This window comes from Martes martes (assembly GCF_963455335.1).
Source record: "Martes martes genome assembly, chromosome: X".
Lineage (NCBI taxonomy): Eukaryota > Metazoa > Chordata > Mammalia > Carnivora > Mustelidae > Martes > Martes martes.
Window position 1 is genome coordinate 16,795,889 of NC_137897.1, and position 19,549 is coordinate 16,815,437.

Consider the following 19,549-nt stretch of genomic DNA (forward strand, 5'->3'; position numbering starts at 1 on the left):
ATGACCTGAGCCGAAGGCAGACACTTAACCGACTGAGCCACCCAGGTGCCACTACCTTACCTCTCCTGATAGAACTAAGTTCTCACTGGCCAAGCTGGGAGGGGTGGGAGCAGCCCCTGGCAAGAAGGCCACAGACTTCTGTTGTATTTACTCCCAAGTTATAGCAATTTTTCAAAATAAACATTTTTCAGTGTGTTGTTGGCTTTGATGATCAATTCCCAGAGCCCTAAAGTGGTTGTTTGTTGTGATTTTGTCCAGTTTTATACTTGATTTTTATGGAAACTATTTGCTGACTTTTTAATATCCTTCTAGCTGGAAACCTGGATCCCATGGCCCACTTTTTTTTTTTTTATGGACCACTTTTTAACCTTAGCTGATATTCTGGTCTCCTCACCTTTTATACTCTCTGGGTCTCTTGTTATTCTCCTTCCAACTCTCTGCTCTCATCTAGACTCTAGAAACTCTAGGAAGTGTACCAACCCTTGGTTTAAGCTGTGATTACTGCCTGTCCTTCTTCCCCATGGCTGCCATCTACCAATCCCTGCCCTTTGCCCTTCTAGCCTTCCTACAACACACACCCACAAAGTTAGTTACAACTGTTGGACTTGAAGGAGGGGGCCTACAGCTGAACTATTCCCCTGCCCATCCCTGACTCCAATCAAAAGAACAGAGGAGGTTAGAAGGCTTTCATACATCTCTGGAAATGACAGGCAGCTGCATTAAAGCTCTGTGTTCCACTGTCCTTGGTTCTCTCCTGTCATCCCAGCATCTCTCCGTCTGTCTCTCCTGCTTCATTCCTAACCTCAGTTATTCAGTAGACATTTTAGATGTAGGCTTCTAAAAGTAGGTTCTTGAATCTGAGAAGTTCAGCAAATGTTTTCCAGTATCCTGATGAGCCATCTACGTTTGTATGGTCGTCGCAGATCTCTGTGAATCATCCTGGTTCTTTTTCAGATCTACTTCAGATCAGTTCAGACTCTTCTTGGAATTTGTGGAAAATTCAAAGTACTTTTGTCACCAGTATTTTTCTGAATTTTCAGGCTTTGGGCTTCTCAATATTAGAGATGCTGTCAAAGTAATTCTTTACTTTCAAAATGCGTTTTTCATTTGGCTGTGTAGCAAGGCCTAGGTTGCTAATTGAAAAATCCCTAAATGTGTCCTCTTTAACATCATCCTAAAATACTGATGGACTGTCAGATTCTAATCTAATGGCCTTGACTATTTCTAATATTTTTATTTATGCCTTAGAAAAATGCTGGCTGACTTTGTGGGCTTCGGTGAACCGTGTGATCTTGTGTAGTTTTCTTCTCTGTTGGAATACCTCTTTCACAAGGACATTAAATTGGTTAATTTTTCTGGAAAATTTATCTAGCAATGAAAATCAGTGCGAGAGCACTAATAGTTTTTAAAAAATTTTTAAATTTATTTTAGAGACTGAGTGCACAGGCAAGCAGGGGGGAGGGGCAGAGGGAGAGGTGGAGAGAGAGAATCTCAGGCAGACTCTGCGCGGAGCGAAGTGGCTGACCCAGGGCTCTGTCTCGTGACTCAGAGATCAGGACCTGTGTGGAAACCAAGTCAGACGCTTCACTGACTCCACCACCCAGGCGCCTCTCAATAGTACTGATTCTTCTTTCCTCAGACTATATGTGTATTTCAGGGAAAGCAACATTAAGAAATTGGAGATCCTCTTTGTGTAGTAAAGTGATAGGATAGTTAGTTTTTTAAAAGAAATTTTGGGCTGCTCCTTTTCAGGCATCGTAGGAAATTTTAGCTTTGTGATACCCATTGGCTTTAATTGACATCTTTTAGTTTTGAAAATTGATGGGTTAATCTAGTGGGAACGATTTGGGAGTAGCTCCGCTACACGAGTTTACTTTGAACAGCACGTCTTGATTTTATTTCCACAAAGCCCTGAAATACCGTTTTGCTTCTTTGTGGATATAGGAGATAAATACCCTTTATCTTTCATTCTCGTGGAATTCATTTCAGCTGAACTAATGTGTATTAAGAAGTTTCTAGCACAGTGGGAAATGTCAGCAAGAATGGAATTAATTGGGGGCGCCTGGGTGGCTCAGTGGGTTAAAGCCTCTGCCTTCAGCTCAGGTCATGATCCCAGGGTCCTGGGATCGAGCCCCGCATCGGGCTCTCTGCTCAGCGGGGAGCCTGCTTCCTCCCCTCTCTCTCTCTCTCTGCCTGCCTCTCTGCCTACTTGTGATCTATGTCTGTCAAATAAAGAAATAAAATCTTTAAAAAAAAAAAAAAAAAAAAGAATGGAATTAATTGGGTGGTCATCCCTGAAGGTGCATATTTAGGGGTTGGTTCTCAGAATTGTCACTTCATCAGCTTGCTTAAAAATAGAGGATTTAGTCTACTGTTTCGCTTGAGTCAGAAGTAATTTTTTCCCCTTAGTGTCCCCTCTCATTGACAGAAATGACTTTAAGTCAGCTTCCCTATTAACTCACTCTCATTCGGCTATGACCAAACATGTCTGGGTCTTCTTTCTCTATCTTTTCAAACATATGTTAAAAATATGGGGTGCCTGGGTGGCTCAGTCGGCTGAGTGGCTGACTCTTGATTTTGGCTCAGGTCATTGATTTCAGGGTCCTGGGATTGAGCCCTGCATTGGTCTCAGTGCTCAGTTAAGGAGCCTGCTTCAAGATTCTGTCTCCCTCTCTCCAACCCCCTGCTTGCACGCGCGCACTCTCTCTCTCTCTCTTTAAAATAAGTAAAAATAAATAACTTTTAAAAATATATAAAAATACATGAACTGTCTATATAAATTATGGTTTTGCCCATAATTTTTGTTTGCAAAAGCATTATCTATGAAATGGGAAGGATATACTCTATAGGATATTAGAAATAAGGCAATAAATATTCTGTGGTTTTGCCATTCCTGCAACTATCTTTAAGAGTTGATGGGTAAAATGTCAAACTTTAGCCTGACGTACATCTCTTTTATATTGTCCATAGAAATTGGGGTACCAATGTCTTTGTCTTTAGACAATTGTATTTCATTATTACTATTACACCCCTTTTGTGTATTCCATTGTCCAGTATCTTTTCATCCCCATATAGTTTCCCTTTGAAATTTCTATGAGGCTTCTTCATACCTTTTCTATCAAATCCTTCCCCAAACACAGAACATCCCAAAGTAGTGGTAAGAAGAATTTAAAGCACTTGAATGTAAAGCTATTTATTTATTCAAGTAGATGTATATAAAGCAGTACAGTCATTTAAATAGATGTACTGATCTTCTGCTCAGTGCATGCAACTTGGACAATAGTCTTAGCCCATAAGGAGCTTAAAATCTTGTTGGGAAATAATTTGCATGAACTCATACACTTTCCAGGCTCAGTCAGTTAGCAAATGGTGACCTCCCCGAGTATAAATGCTAGGGTGTGGTGGGAACTGTGGAGAACCTCATTTAAATGAATTCCACTTCAGTCCTTTAAAAGACCGTCATGTTGGGCAAGCAAAACATCATTATGGGAAAATTCAACCCAGTGGCTACAATGTAATCTATGGACAACCAACTTTTCAATGTTTCATTTATTTACTGCTGTGTCACAAACCACTCTAAGATTTAGAGGCTTAAAACAACAAGAATTACCTCTCTCTCTCTCCCCGTCTTGTGGCTCTGGCCAGCACTGGGCTCAGCTGGGTGGCTGTTGCTTCCGGTCTTTTATGTAACTGCAGTCAGAGAGTGGCTGGAGCTGGTGTCGTGGGGAGGCTGCTTCTCTCACGTCTAGTGGCTGATGATGGCTGTTGGCTGGAGCATCTCCTGTGGCTTTGTGAACTGGGCTTCTTCACAGCATGCTGATTGAGCAAGAAGCATCAAAGAGCAAGTTCCTGAGAAAGAGAAGCAGAAGGGAGCATGTTTGTACACCAGGGGGAGGTTGTACTGCCTTTAAATTGCTTAGTTTGGGAAGTCCTGCCGTGTCATTTCCATTGCATTTTATGTTGTAGAACCGAGTCTCCCAGGCTAGCCCATAATCCAGAGGAGAGGAATTTAGGCTCCGCTTCTTAATGGGAGGAGTGTGAAAAAAATTATAAACACATATTAAAACCAGGGTTGGTAGCCTTATATTAGAGAATAGTAAAACTGAATGTATAATAAACTTGGCTATAATGAGGAAGATAGACGAAATATTTAATGGCTGGTTTGGCATGGGCACTGACCAATAAGAAGAAATACTAGTGCCTACAAGTGCTAGGATCTACTGGTGCAGCAACTTAATATCAGCTCTGGGTATAATCAAGACTCCAGACGTAGCACAGAGATGGCAAGAGCTCTGGGAAGTCAGGAGAGGTGAGATCATGTGTATGAAATAGGATGTTTCAGGTACTCTTGCTGAAGCTTCAGAGGCCCCATCGGGCTCCACATGATTGTTTGATTTCTTTGTTTTGTCCACCTTTGTCCATCAGCAGTTAAAAACATTTTTCCTGCAGGGACGCTTATCTTCATGTTTTGCAAGTTGATTGTTGGCTAAAGGGAAGGGGGAGGTGAGAGGGAGAGGGGAAAGGAAGGGATGAGCTCTAGGAGTACACATCATCTTTAGTGCATAGTATGCTTCAGTCCAGTGTCATCTAGAGGCCAAGTTCAGAGGCACCTGGATTCTCCTGTCTTGACTCAAACTTCAGGCATAGAAATGCTGGGTTCTTTGGGTAATGTGTTAATTTTCTGTTGCTGCTGTAACAAACTAACGCAACATTAGCAACTCAAAACACAAATGTACTGTCTCACAGTTCTGGAGGTCAGAAGTACAGGATGGCTTCGCTGCTTTCTTAGATCCAGGTTTCATGAGGCCGGAATCGAAGTGTTGGGGGCTGGGCTCGTAGCTGGAGGCTCTGGGAAGAATTCTGTTCCGAGCTCACTGAGATGTTGGCAACTCCTCCACCTGGTACTTCTAGAACTGCCATCCCTACTTCCTTGCTGGCTGTCAGTTGAGAGCTGCTGTTCCCTTCTCGAGACTTCTCTCTGGTCCTTGCACGATGGTCCCTACATCTCAGCCAACGACAGCATGTCGGATCCTTTTGACTCTTGGAATCTGACTTCCTCCATTGCATCTCTGGATTCCAGCCAAGGAACAGTCTCAGCTTTTAAGGACTAGTGAGAGATTGGGCCCACCTGGATATCCAGGATAATCTCTCTGTTTTGAACTTTACCCTTAATAACATTTGCAGTGTCCTTTTTGGGATGTAATGTATCCTATTCACAGGATCCAGGGATTAGGACACGAACATCTTTTGGGGAGCCCTAAGTCTACCTACTATAGGGAGTGATGTTAGGGCAATGAAGGGGCTTTTGCCTTCACTTACTTCCTCAAGAAAGTAGACCAGTCAGTAGGTTTGTTTGCTAAACACTAGGGCTTATTGAAATACTATTCCTAAACCTGAAGGCAAAGAGTATGCATTTTATGGAAAGGAGTATAGGTTTCAGTTTTGACTAGAGGAGGCACTCGTTTTCTTGATATCCAGGAATGTCTCCAGTATGATACAATGTTTAAGAGAACTGGTGTGGGGGAGAAAAAAAAAAAAAAAACTGGCTTGAACTCAGACCGGACCTTATGCAGGTATGTAATGCTTGTTAAGTCTCACTGTCCTCGTCTATAAGATAGGCCAGTAATTTCTATAGTTGCTGTGGGGAAGAAAACCTGAGGAATAGGGCATGCTTAGGGCATTGTGAGCGCTCAGTGAAGGTTTGCTGCCGCTCCTACTACCACTAATGAGAATAACACCATGACCTATTTGTAGACTTCTTTATATGGAGAAGGTATATGTGGATCAACAAGAATCAACACTTGGATTTTCTACCAGTTTCATATTAGTCTGACATAAATTATTAGCTTGTTATAATTCTCCTATTAAATATAAACTACTAAAACGATTGTTCTGAAAAGGGATTTATACGAGTTTATTTTGAACAACTTAGCTTCAGATAGCTTGGTTTTCATCCTAAAGGGCAGAAACTCACTGGCATCTAAATTAGGGGTCTGCACACTGCAGCTTGGGGGCTAAATCTTGCCTGATGCCTGTTTTTGTATGGCCCGTGAGCGCAGAGTGATTCTGAGAGATAAATATTTGCAGTCGATTGAAGATAGGAAGCACTAACCTCGAATCCCAATTAAGCAAAAATGTTATTCTGCCTCAGAAGAATTCCATTCTTCTCATTAACGGCCTGTCTTTAAAAAATTGTACTCAGTTATTACATTTTTAATTTCATCAATATCATTTTGCGGAAGCTTTGCTCCTACGCTAGAGGTACCTATACAACATCTTGGATTCTTGCCTCTATGCCTGCAAAATGCCTAAATGTTTACCATCTGACTCTTGACAGAAAAAAACTTGCCAAGCCCTACTCTAAGTAATGTATGCATTTCAAATGGAATGTAGGCTCTTTATAGCCGGAAAGTACTCCCAAGACCTCTTCATGCAGTACCTAAATTTTATAGCTAAAACCATACCCCAGGAAGGTGGGCAGCTATTGCAACACAACCCAGCGACTTAGTGATAGAGGCAGGATGAGCCATTAGATCTGGAGCTTACATCTGTGAACTCAGGGTTGCCTGGGTGGCTCAGTCAGTCGAGCATCTGCCTTCAGCTCAGGTCATGATCTCAGGATCCTGGGATCGAGCCCCTCCTTGGGCTCTCCTCTCAGTCAGTGGCAAGTCTGCTTCTCCCTCTCCCTCTGTGATCTCTTTCACTTTCTTTCTCTTTCAAAGAAATAAATAAAAATCTTAAAAAAAAAATAAATCTGTGAACTCGCGCCTGGAGCAGGCAGACTCTCTGGGCAGCATGGTCGTGCTTTAGTCATGTCTCTGTACTTGGGCCTCTGCGCTGTCATCAATCTAAAACCTCTAAAGGACAATTCAGAGGTGATTCCTCGTAGAAACTTAGCTGTCCCATGGACCCATTGAGCAGGGCCTGCCAAACATCAGCTTGTTGCTCTTTCCATCTCTGGGGAGAGCCCTCTAGATTCTAGAATTTCTCCTTAAATCTATTTCAAAAGCACCGGTGCTGACTTTTTCCATTACATTAGGAAAAGTGAATAACCAGGCATATGATCATATATTCTCATTGAGCCCTGTTCAGTTTAGGACGAGATTGTTCACTGAACAGAGCAATAACCCTAAACCGAGGTGAGAAGTTGCCCATATGCCCCACTTCCCCATTGTTCCCCGGTTGTTTACTAATAAGTCCTGCCGCATTGTGTTCATTCTTGCTGCCCTTCCGCATGGATCATGGTGATTGCCTGGTGGTATTTGCTTCTCTTTTTACAGGTGGTTCACAAATCCAACAACCGTCAACGCCTTCTACAGTGCGTCCACCAACCAGATCCGTGAGTACCCAGCTTCTTGTCTCCCTGTTAACCTGGCACGAAGTGGAAGGAACCCTTCCCTCCCTATGATTTCTTTATTGCCCTCCAAACGTGATCAGGTACGTTGGTGAGCATACTTTCCCTTCTTCTCCCCACGTGCCAGATTTTCCTCTCTCCCTTCACCTTATTGAGTCAACAAACAAACAAACAAAAGGCAATAAATAAAACACAGCGCAGTTGGCCATGAAAAGGAGCAAGCTTCCACTTTCCTTTCAACAGGATCTTAATGGTTTTGTCCAAACCATGTGTCTTTTTCTAGGATTTATGGGAAAAACAAGCGGTAGCTGGGCTGATGACAGAACCTGAGGGGACTAGCTATAAAGAAAAGTCCTAGGATGTAAAGTCTTAGCTTGCTTTTATTTATATGTGTTGAGTAGATAAAATTATAAATGCCGGGACGCCTGGGTGGCTCAGTTGGTTAAGCGGCTGCCTTCGGCTCAGGTCATGATCCCGGCGTCCTGGGATCGAGTCCCACATTGGGCTCCTTGCTCCGCAGGGATCCTGCTTCTCCCTCTGCCACTCTGTCTGCCTGTGCTCGCTCTCTCTCTCTCTCTCTCTCTCTGGCAAATAAATAAAATCTTTGAGAAAAAAAAAAAATTATAAATGCCGTGATAAATTTAAAAAATAACTAAAGATCAGATTAGATAAAAAAACGTGACAGCACCAACTGTTGGCAGCAGGGACACATGTACTTAACACTGGTGGAAAGGTAAATTGGTTTCCCAGCTTTGCAGAGCCGTTGGCGATGCCTGGAGAAGGGCAAGGTGTCCGTGCCTGTCTCTGACCACCTTTTGCATTCCTGGAGTGGGCCTCAGTGTGGTGTTTCTCAGTGTGGTCTTGGGACCAATGGCAATGGCATCGTGGAGGAATTTGTTAGAAATGCAAATTCTTGGGCCCCATCTTAGGTCTATGTTAAAAAAAAAAACACTGTGGGGCTCAGAAATCTGTTTTATTTAGGCTTCTGGGTGACTCTGCATAGCTTGAGAACTATTGCCAAGAGGTCTCCCCTGAGGAGGCCCGTGTGAGAATGCTCATACCGGTGTTGTCCATAATAGCAGAAAAAAGGGAGTAACCTATGTGTCCCTCTGCAGGAACATGGCTCAAGTGTGGCATGTTCACCCAAAGGAATTCCAGGTAGCAGTGAGTAATGAAGGACCTAGAGCAACATGTATTAATGAGGATAAAGTTCATAAATATTGGTTGTGTGGGGAAAAGGACAACTGGGGAAAATATATCGAGTATGATACCACATAAAAAAGTTGAATAGCGTGCAAAAACACTTCTCTATATTGTCTGGAGGTATAGCCTTTCGAGTGAAAGTATGAAGACATTCATGAGAGCGACAGACATTTGAGTTCCGCTTGGCAGCGACCTGTCGTGGGGAGGGTGGGCTGCTCCTGCTCAGCGCCTGGCTGGTTTCTCCTCCCTCCTGCATTTCCCCTGGTCTTCATCTTCACTCCCTCGTGTGGTGATAACATCTAATCTCACACTTTTAAGCACATCTCAGTGCACTTTGTTGAATGTGGGGGATGGAACTTACAAAGACTTGCCGCCCTTGGCCACAGGGCCATCTCCTCCTCACTAGATACCCGCCGTAGCCTCTCACTGGTCTCCCTGCTTCTGTCTGTATTCCCCTTCAAGCTGTTCTAAATCTAATATTGCAGACATTTAAAGATGTTTTACAGTCATCTCAGGTCTCTCCTTTGCTCAGAACCGGTTATCAGCTTCCCTTTGCATTTAGAATAAAAGCCAAACTACTTGTAATGGCCCTCAAGCCTCTTACTGCTGTCTTACGTCACCTTGGTTCCTGCCACACTGGCCTCCCTCCTGTTTCTAGAACATGAGACTCTTCTCTCATAGCATTTATATGAGAGGCTCTCTGCTTTGGAAAATTCCCCAGGTAATCTGCATGGTTCATGCTCCCATTTCCTTTAAATCTTTGCTTGAATGCCACCTTCTCAGTGGGGTGCCCTGCCTGCCCTCTGTAGATCTCCCCTGCTGGCCCTCATCCCAACAGGGCTCCCTGGCCAGACAGGACGGCTCTGGAGCTTTGAATGCCAACTCCCAGCAGGCACAGCTCCTTAGAGTCGCCCTTGTGTGGCCACTTTTGGGAATGGCAGTCTCTGAAGGACTGGTCTGAGAACATAATAAATAGCAGGAAACAAGCAGATGGTGGTAATTTTGGATGTCTATATTAATTTGTATGATCAAATAAGTTGTTAAATATTTTGAATATTTTGAAAGTCACTCCTTCCTATAGAAAGACTCATTATTATGAAGAAACTGTTGCTTTCTTCTCCTCGCAGTGTCATTGCCGTATAATTGACAGTGTGTGTATGTAATATGTGATGTTTTCATATAGCTCCAAACTGACAACTAAGACCCACATGTTACATAGGAACTAAAGATATTTGAGATTTTACTTTGTTTTATTTTATTTTATTTCATTTTATTTATTTTTTTGGAGAGAGAGTGAGTGGGGGGGGAGGGGTAGAGGCAGAGGCAGAGGAGAGAATCTTAAGCAGACTCCATGCTTGGCATGGAGCCTGGAGCCTGGAGCCTGATGTGGGGTTTGATCTCACAATCCTGAGATCTTGACCTGAGCTGAGATCAAGAGTTGGACGCTTAACTGACTGAGCCACCCAGGTGCCCCAAGATATTTAAGATTTTAACTACTATTTATAATAAGAATTATATATTAGTTATAATAGTTGGAATAACCTATTATGCAATGGACAATTCTTTAGGTTATCCTTTGCTCTAAAACCCCCCACTTTTTATTTTATTTGTTTATTTATTTTAAAGATTTTACTTATTTGAGAGTAAGAGAGCTTGAGCAGGGGGTGAGGGCAGAGTGGCAGCAACAAGCAGACTCCCTGCTGAGTAGGAAGCCTAACACGGGACTCAATCCCAGGACCCTGAGATCATGACATAAGCCGAAGGCAGATGCTTAACCCACTGAGCCACCCAGGGACCCCCCCCCCTTTTTATTTTGAGCTACTTCTAAACTTACTAAAAAGTTACAAAACCAGAACACAGAGTTTCCATTTGTCTTTTAGCCAACCACCCCAATGTTAGCGTGTAACTATAGTGCAATGATCAGAACCAGAAAATCAACATTGCTATAATACCATTAATTAAACTGAAGGCCTTAGTGAAATGTCACTAGTTTTGCCAATTATGTTCTTTTCTGTTTCAGAATCCTGTCAAGATCCCACATTACATTTAGTCATTATTTCTTCTTAGTCTCCTACAGAGTATAATAGTTTTTTAGTCTTTGTCTTTTAGGACTTTGAAACCTTTGAAGAGTACTGGTCAGTTAGTTTGTGGAAGATCCCTCAGTTTGTGTTTGTCTAGTGTTTTTACATGATCATAGTGAAGCTAATGCATTTGGGGCATGAATGTCACAGAAGTGATGTTGTGTCCTCCTTAGTGCATCATATCATTGAGTTTACGCTATCTGTGTGTCTTCTTGCTGGTGATGTGATGTGACCCTCGATCACCTGGAGAAGGTGGATTCTGCTGGGTTGCTCCACCATAAAGCTGCTGTTCCCCCTGCCTGATGAGGTGGCAATATCTTGGGAACTATATCTCTGAGACTGCATGTATCCTCTTTCTTACCAATCTTTCCCTCACTGATTTTAGCATCCATTATTAAAACTTGTAAGCAACAAGTGTCCCTGCACTGTTCGCTCAACGGAAATTTCCATTTCTTCCCTTCCATTTGTATTTATGTGAATTCTCTTTTAAGGCAGGGACTGTCCATTCACCCATGGGTATTTATTTTATTCCGTGGGTTCTAATCCAATACTCCGAATCTCTATGTCATTGCTCAGAGTGTTCAGTTCTGGCCACGAGGAGCTCTCTGGGTTTGCTGCTAGGATCTTGCATCACAGTGCTCCTCAACTTGCTTTTCGGTAATTGAAGCAGATGCCTTCCTAGCTCCTTGAGCTACTGCGTTCTCTGTTTCTGGAGCAGGTGGATAAGTCCTTCTCTTAGCCTGGATCCCAGCTGCCCAGCTTTTCTGTTAGAAGCTTTCAGACTTGACTCATAGAACATTTCTTCTTCCAGATGGGGTCCAGAAACCAGCAGGAATCAGACTGGGTCCAGCGGAGAATAAAACCTGACCAGTCAGGGTTCATCTGGGTTCAGAAACTGCCCAGATTTGGACTAGATTATCCATTTTAAAAGATGTTTTATTATGTGATATTTGGTACATGCCAAAGAATATACATAACATGTTAAAACATGTAAATTATAATCCTATGAATCTTCCACCCAACCAAGAACTAGAACATTCCTGATATCATTGCATCTGTCCATGCTTCTCCCCATCCCATTCATCTTGTTCACTGTAGAGGTAATTACTTTTCTGATATTCATGTTTATCATTTTTTTAAAAACAAAATTTAAGCCATTCATTTATTTTTATAGCATGATAAAATAGTATACTGCATGCAGTGTAAAGCTGCTTTGCTTTTTTAATCTATGTTATTGAGATTCATCCATGTAGCATGTGGTAGTGGGGTTTTCATTTTCCCTGCTATATAATATTCCATTGCATGACTGTATCTCAGATTACTTACTTGTACTACAGACTTTATCTGTTGACAGACCAATGTGTTCTCCCACCCCAGGGTTTGGCACTTGTAAACAGTGTCGCTGCTGTGAACATTCTTGTTCATGTCCCCTGAGGCAAGTGTTTAGGGTGTATACTGGAGTGAAATTATTGGCCTGTAAAGTGTGCAAATACTCAACTCTACCAGATGACACTAAATGGGTGGCAAAGAGAGTATTCCAAAGTCCAGAAATGTTTTCATCAACTCTCATTTTTACCACCTCTTGGCATTGGTAGACTTCATTTTCCCCAATCTAGTGGCATTGAGATAGATTGTTTACAGATTCTTCCCACGCTCATTTTCCAATGTCAGTGAATGCTTATGGCTGCTTTGGGAATTTAAGTATGCCTAATAATACTCTGCCTCTGGGATTCACTCCTGCTCAGCCTTTTTCTTGTCTGGAAGAGCTGATCCTATCACAGGTTTACTGAAGAAACAGCCCTTTCGGGGTAACCTAGTGGTTTCTGGAAAGCTCAGGAACAGAGGGCTTTGAAATGAACAATTTGAAGCAGTGTTTTAATTAAGAGATTTAAGCTGTTTCTATTTTCCTAATGGCCAGTGCTTGCTCTCATTGTAAATTACATTCCCAGGCAAGATGACAAGGAATCCTTTGGGTGACTTTCTCTCTCTCTCTCTCTCTTCTGATTTTCTGGACTACAAATTAAGACAGGTGGAGCTCCTTTTGAGACATTTCCCCACTGGGCTTGCTGGGACTCCCCCCACCACCCCTGCCCAAACCCCCAACTGTCTTCTTTTTCCTTCACTGAAGAAGTGAAAAATTGAGGTGATTTTCTGAAATGAACATCTTTATTGATTAGGAGCTGATTCTAACAACATGTGGCCATCTGTTTAATTGGGTTTCACATCTAAGACGTAACTATACTTAGTAACATGATTTATGAGAATTTCATTCGGTTCCCGTTATCATTTTCTGATTTATGCCACTTAAGTCCACTTCTGCTTGCGGTAGAGACTCGAGTAGAAAACACAAAAGCCTATAGGTTTTCAGTTTGTTCTGTTTTTGTTAGTTCTTTGTTTGCAAATTCCTGCCTTTGTCTGAACCCCTATGACTTGTGGCCATATTTCAGTGTTAGAATTTTGCAGCATGAGCATGCTTCTTATTTTTCTACCCTCGTCAAGCTGGGGAGAAGTGTCTTCAGACAGAGTGCCGTGTAACATAATAATGACTGCAGTCTGCTATATAGGAGGAGTTACAGAGAGGAGCTGTCGCAGAATTTAATTATATTTGAACTGATATGGTGGTTAAAGAGGACAACCAGGAGCCCGGGTTAGTGTTGCCTGAGCTTGGCCTTTCCTAACTTTGTGATACCTGCACAACTGGTCTTCTGTTGGTATCTCCTATTACCCAGAAATTCCATCTTCATAAAATAAGCCCATTGTTATGCCCATCAAAATACATGAACATCGACTGTTCATAGGAGCTTTATTCGTAACAGCAAAAACCTGGAGAGAACCTCATGTCCACAAGTAGAATGGGTAGATAAATCATGGTATATTCGTATAATTGAATATTACACAGCAATGAAGAAAAACCGCTCCATGCTACAATATGGGAGAAGGCCACTGCCTCAGTGCTCAGTGACACACTGCATGCTTCTGGCTATCTAAGGTTCAGGAGGAGGCAAAAGGATCTCAGTGATGGAATTGGAAACAATGGCTACCTTTGCTGGGGGTATTGACTGTGAGGGGTCACAGGAAACATTTTCCCAATATGGGAGGTGGTTGCACAGGGTATAAAATCTCATCATGTTCCACCATTAAAATTTGTGCCATTACTATACACATATCATACATTAACAATAACACTCTCATCCCCCCCATAAAATGTTTTATAACAGCATATAACATGCATACACATTTTTAGGCTTGTAACAGTCTACGTTAGGCCAGGCATCCAGAGGAAGAGACCAGGGATTGGCAAACTTTTCCTGTAAAGGGCCAAATAGTAAATGTTTTTGCCTTTCCAAGCCATCCATTCTCTGCTATCAGTTCTCACCTCTGCCGCTGTGACCATAGAGAGCTCACAAACAAATGGTCACGGCTGTGTTTTTAGTAAAACTACATGGGCTCTGGTTGGCCAACCCCTGGTAGAGAGCACTGCAAGTGGATGGGACCCAGGGAGACTTGAAGAGTACTCTGATGCAGCTTACACACTAATTTGGATCCAGTCACGTGGTGGCACCAAGGGCAGGAGGGTGGTAGAGTGCACAGCTCATGTTTGGCTTTCATGGACTGGTCTTTAGAATAAAGTTCATTTCATGTATTCAGTCTCAATGTGTATCTATAAAATGCTTCATTTCAATATTGGTTTTTCTCATCCTATGTCTTAAATCATATTAAAGAATTATTGCAAGCAAATAAAACCTTGGCCTGAAAATAAGTAAGGGCTAAGGGCTAAAACCAAAGATACTATTATCTTTGTTGTAATACACAAGGAATTTGGTTACCTGGGTTTAATCACAGATATTCTGCTAAAGAAGATAAGCCTTTGACCAGAGGCTGGGCTTACGCTGGCATCAAACTATAGTGTTAATCCTGAAATCAAACATAGATTTGTTTTGCTGTTAAGGAAACGATTATATTTCAAACTGAGAGAATTTCTTATACTTTGTTGACTCTGCCTAAAACCATAAAGTAGAAGGCAAGTTAGCAAATGCTCACCTGTAGCCTCTAGCAGAATTCAATGAAAGTAAAGCCTTGAACGCATTTGATACTCTGTTTGGGGACAATTTGGGAATAGTCTTCTAACGGTTTTGGAGGTAAAAGGGAGGAAACTTAAGTGGTTAACTTATCCAAATTTCTCATTATCTAGAAGAGATTCTGACACTCGTAGCAATTGTTAGGATTTTTTCCCACTTACTCGCTTAGCGTTTATGGATCTCCCAGTGATTACTCTTGACGTTCACGCTGGTGCGTAGTGCCCTCCAACACTGAGTAAAGCTGACCCCTGTAACTAATAGGATACCGTGGAAGTGATGGAGTATGACGTCCGAGGCTGGGTCATAAAAGACGTTGTGTTCTCTGCCTTGCTGTCTTGGATGGGTCACTCTGGGGGGAAGCCTGCAAGGATGACATAAGAGCACTCAAGAAGCTGGCAGAGAGGTCCGCAGGCGAAGGACCGGAGGTGTCCTGCCCATAACCATTAGCATGTGTGCACGCCGTCTGGGAAACAGATTCTCCAGTCTGGCCAAGCCTTCAGACGATGGCAGCCAAAGCTGGCATCTTGACAGCAACTTCCTGAGAAACCCTGAGACAGATCACCCATAGAAGATGTTTCTGAATTCTTGAGTTTGAGAAACCGTGGGATAGTAACTGCTTACAGTTTGGAGCTACTGTGTTTCAGAACACTTCGTTACACAGCAAGAGAAGTAATAGAGACATTACGGCTTGCTAGATACTGAGTTTGCTGCTAGGTCTTATGCTGTAATATTTTGTGCTAGTTACTGAGCATGGGCTTTGATGTTGAATCCTGGCTTGGCCACTAGTAACTTGCAACCTCGAGCAAGTGCCTTCACATCTTTAAGCCTCAGTATAATGTTCTGTAAAGTAGAGGTAATAGTAGTAAGTGAAGAGAGACTGGTTTTTAGCAGGTGTTCAATAAATTTTAGCTCTTAAGGTCCTTGCTTTCGAGGAGTTGGGAGAGACAGAAAGGTGACCAGTCATTTATACGGCACGGTGAGTGCACAGTGGTAGGGCATTCAGTATATCGTGGGAGCCACGGAGCAGGTGTAGCTGATCAGGGGTGGGAGGTGGGGGGAATCAAGACAGATTCATGGTGATGGCAGTGTTTGAGTTGCCAGTGAAAGGAAAGACATTTTCTAGGCCAATGAGGGAGCTTGGGCCCTGCAGGAAGAGGGGTGCTGGTGCACAGGTGACAGCAGCGCCTGGCAAAGAGGTTCTGTAGGACGATGAGATGGGCGCAGCTGCAGGGGCACAGGCTGTGGGTGGGGGACGTGACACGTGGAAGAAGTGGGCAAGGGCCTGGGAAGCAATGCTGAGAAACAGGCTATGGGGAGCTAGGCTAGTTTTCTTTGGGAGGCAAGAAATTTAAGTTTTGCTTCCTTTGTCTTAAAGCTTGTGGCATCCTTTGGAGAGGAAGAGTGAGGTCACTTAGGCCAGTTAGGATTTTGGCAAATGGTTTAAGAGAAGGATGGAGAGGGTCTAAATTCAGGCAATGACAGTGATTGGAGTAGGGAGTGGCTAAGTTAGATCCCGAGAGCTGGCTCCCAGGTAAGCATGCGGTGGGAATACACGTGCCAGTTTTCTAACTTGTCCGGCAATGCCGCAAAGGACTCCCATAAAAATGGAGGTTCTCGTTGTTCTCTGCAGCTCCTCTTCACTGAGAGCTGTTCAGAGGCCCAGCCTTGTGACAGTTACTTTAACATCTTCCCAGTAGCTCTGTAATCTTGGCCTGCTGGGCCCATTTTACGGAAGAGGAAGTTGAGGTTCGGAAGGCTAAGTCACTTCCCACAAACCACACAACGAGCAAATGGCAGAGTTGGGAGTCTAACCTCGCTTCTCTGATTGCATGTTCCTCATCTTCACCCCGTGCTGTTCGTTGCTGCATTGGGAAAGTGGGAATTACGTGAACTGAGACATGTGAGCACACATGAAAAGGTGAAGAGCATAATGGTTGTTAGAGGATCTATCAGCATTACGTCATACCCTCACCCGTGTGGTGGGAAGATTGTTTCCATCTGGTATGGAAAGAAGATGCTACAAGATGTGGGGACACCCAGGAGGTGAGGGTCAGAAGGTCAGATGGTTCCCAGGTCCCGCCCATGTTACATCCCAATGGGCTGTGGCCAGGAGCAGCAGTTTATTACTGCGGGCCCTTTAGCTGGGCCCACTGTCTCCGTGCAGGCTTGGGTTCGGGCAGAGTGGAACAGGTGTTATCTGAGAGATCCCTTCAGCCACCTCAAAAAGAACGTTTTGGTGTACTCTCCAAAAATGTTTCCCTTCATAAAATTTCCTATGAGATTTAAGAAGTTCTGTTCAATGAACTGAAGTTGTCATGAACTTAGAATAGCTTGCAGAATTGCCAGGTGATGCACTTAGGAGGTTGTGGGACGCCTGCTACAATTGCTTCAAGACGTTCTTGCCCTGGCCTAGTCAAGGACTCTGGAGTTCCTAATACAGTCCGTTCTCAACCTCCACCCCCGCCCCATCCCTGGCTCTGAGGCCTATCCAAGGAGGCAGCCGAGAAGGACATTCTAGGTACTGCCCCTGGAGGACACAGGTACCCTCAGCGGGGAAGCCCTGCAGTCACATTGGCCTTCCCTTTGCTGTGGCGACTCCCAGGGCCAGTGCCTGGAAGGAGACACATTTGCCACCTGCAGGGAACTTCTGAAAACATACTCGTGGGGCAGGACAGATGCCACTTCCAGACACAGGACCGTGCAGCCTCGCTGCAGGGCTGGTGGCAGGAAGCGTGGCATGATTATTGGGTGCAGTCTAATGAAAGAGGCGGGGTGTGAGTGGGACACTCCCCGGGGGTGATGCGGATGTGAGCCAGAGGGAGGCGAGCATCAGGAAGCTGGCACAGAGCCGTGGTGGTGGAAGATGGGGAGTCACGGCGAAAGCTCACTCATTTATCTTGGTGGTCACAATCTCACTTGTGCCCCCTTGAAAGAATCAGTAGTCTTCCACCCTCATTACAAAAGTAGTTAATATTTATTGTAGAAAATCTAGAAAGTGTTAAGCTAAGCTGAAAAAGTTTTTTTTTTCCAGCAAAAATATTCTTTAAGTTTTGATTCTAATTTCAGTTAGTCAACATATAGTATTATATTAGTTTCAAGTGTGCAAAATAGTGATCGGACACTTCTATACCTCACCCGGTGCTCATCAGGACAAGGGCCCTCCTTAATCCCCTTCACCTGTTTCACCCATCCCCCTGCCCACCTCCCTTCTGGTAACCAGCAGTGTGTTCTCTAGCATTAAGAGTCTGTTTCTTGGCTTGTTTCTCTTTTTTTCCCCCCTTTGTTTTGTTTCTTGAATTCCACATATGAGTGAAATCATACGGTATTTGTCCTTCTCTGACTGACTCATTTTGTTTAGCATTATAGACTCTGGCTCCATCCATGTCATTGCAAGTGGCAAGATTTTGTTCCTTTTTATGGCTGAGTAATATTCCACTGCATGCACATGTGTGCATACATGCACACGTACACACACACACACACACACACACACACACACCACCTCTTGTTTATCATTTCATCAGTCAGTGGACATTTGGGCTATTCCCATAATTGGCTATTGTAGATAATGCTGCTATAAACATTGGGGTGGATGTATCCCTTCAAATCAGTATTTTTGTATCCTTTGGATAAATACCCAATAGTGCAATTGCTGAGTCATAGGGTAGTTCTATTTTTAACTTTAAAAAAAAAGATTTTATTTATTTGACAGACAGATCACAAGTAAGCAGAGCAGCAGGCAGAGGGAGAGGCGGAAGCAGGCTCCCGCTGAGCAGAGAGCTGGATGCGGGGCTCTATCCCAGGACCCTGAGATCACGACCTGAGCCGAAGGCAGAGGCTTAACCCACTGAGCCACCCAGGTGCCCCTATTTTTAACTTTTTGAAGACCCTCCATACTGTCTTCCACAGAGGCTGCACCAGTCTGCATTTCCACCAACAGTACAAGAGGGTTCCTTTTTCTCCACATCCTCACCAACACCCATCGTTTCTTGTCCTTTTAATTTTAGCCATTCTGACAGGTGTGAGCTGATACCTCATTGTGGTTTTGATTTGCGTTTCCCTGATGATTAGTGATGTTGAACATTTTTTCATGTATCAATTGGCCATCTGTATGTCTTCTTTGGAGAAATGTCTCTTCATGTCTTCTGCCCATTTTTTAATTGAATGATTTGTTTTTTGGGGGGTGTTGAGTTGTGTAAAGTTCTTTGTAGATTTTGGTTACTAATCCTTTATCAGATACGTCATTTGCAAATATCTTATCCTATTCCATAGGTTGTCTTTTAGTTTTGTTGATTGTTTTCTTTCCTGTGCAGAAGCTTTTTATTTTGATGTCCCAGTGGTTTATTTTTGCTTTTATATCCTTTGCCTTAGGAAACATATCTAGAAAGAAGTTGCTACAGCTGATGTCAAAGAGGTTACTGCCTGTGTTCTCTTCTAGGATTTTTTAAAAAAGATTTTATTTATTTATTTGGCAGGGAGAGTTCACAAGTAGGCAGAGAGGCAGGCAGAGAGAGAGGGGGAAGTAGGCTCCCTGCTGAGCAGAGAACCAGATGCAGGGCTCGATCCCAAGACCCTGAGATCATGACCTGGGCCAAAGGCAGAGGCTTAACCCACTGAGCCACCTAGGCACTCCTCTTCTAGGATTTTTATGGTTACAGGTCTCACCTTAAAGTCTTTCATCCATTTTGAATTTATTTTTGTGTGTGACATAAGAGAGTGGTCCAGTTTCTTTCTTCTGCAAGTTGTTGTCTAGTTTTCCCAATACCATTTGTTGAACAGATTGCCCTTTACCCATTGGATATTCTTTCCTGTTTTGTCGAAGGTTAATTACC

General features: G+C 43.3%; 1 protein-coding gene across 1 annotated transcript in view; it reads left to right on the forward strand.

Moving 5' to 3' along the window:
* The window catches only part of PHEX (phosphate regulating endopeptidase X-linked), a gene marked incomplete at its 5' end in the record, with an annotated part of 206,253 nt that overhangs the window by 149,713 nt on the left and 36,991 nt on the right, over positions 1-19,549 (forward strand). Inside the window, one exon of the mRNA XM_080831329.1 lies at positions 7,281-7,339. Coding sequence (XP_080687455.1) covers positions 7,281-7,339 — 59 coding nt within the window. The remainder of the gene's footprint in view (positions 1-7,280; positions 7,340-19,549) is intronic.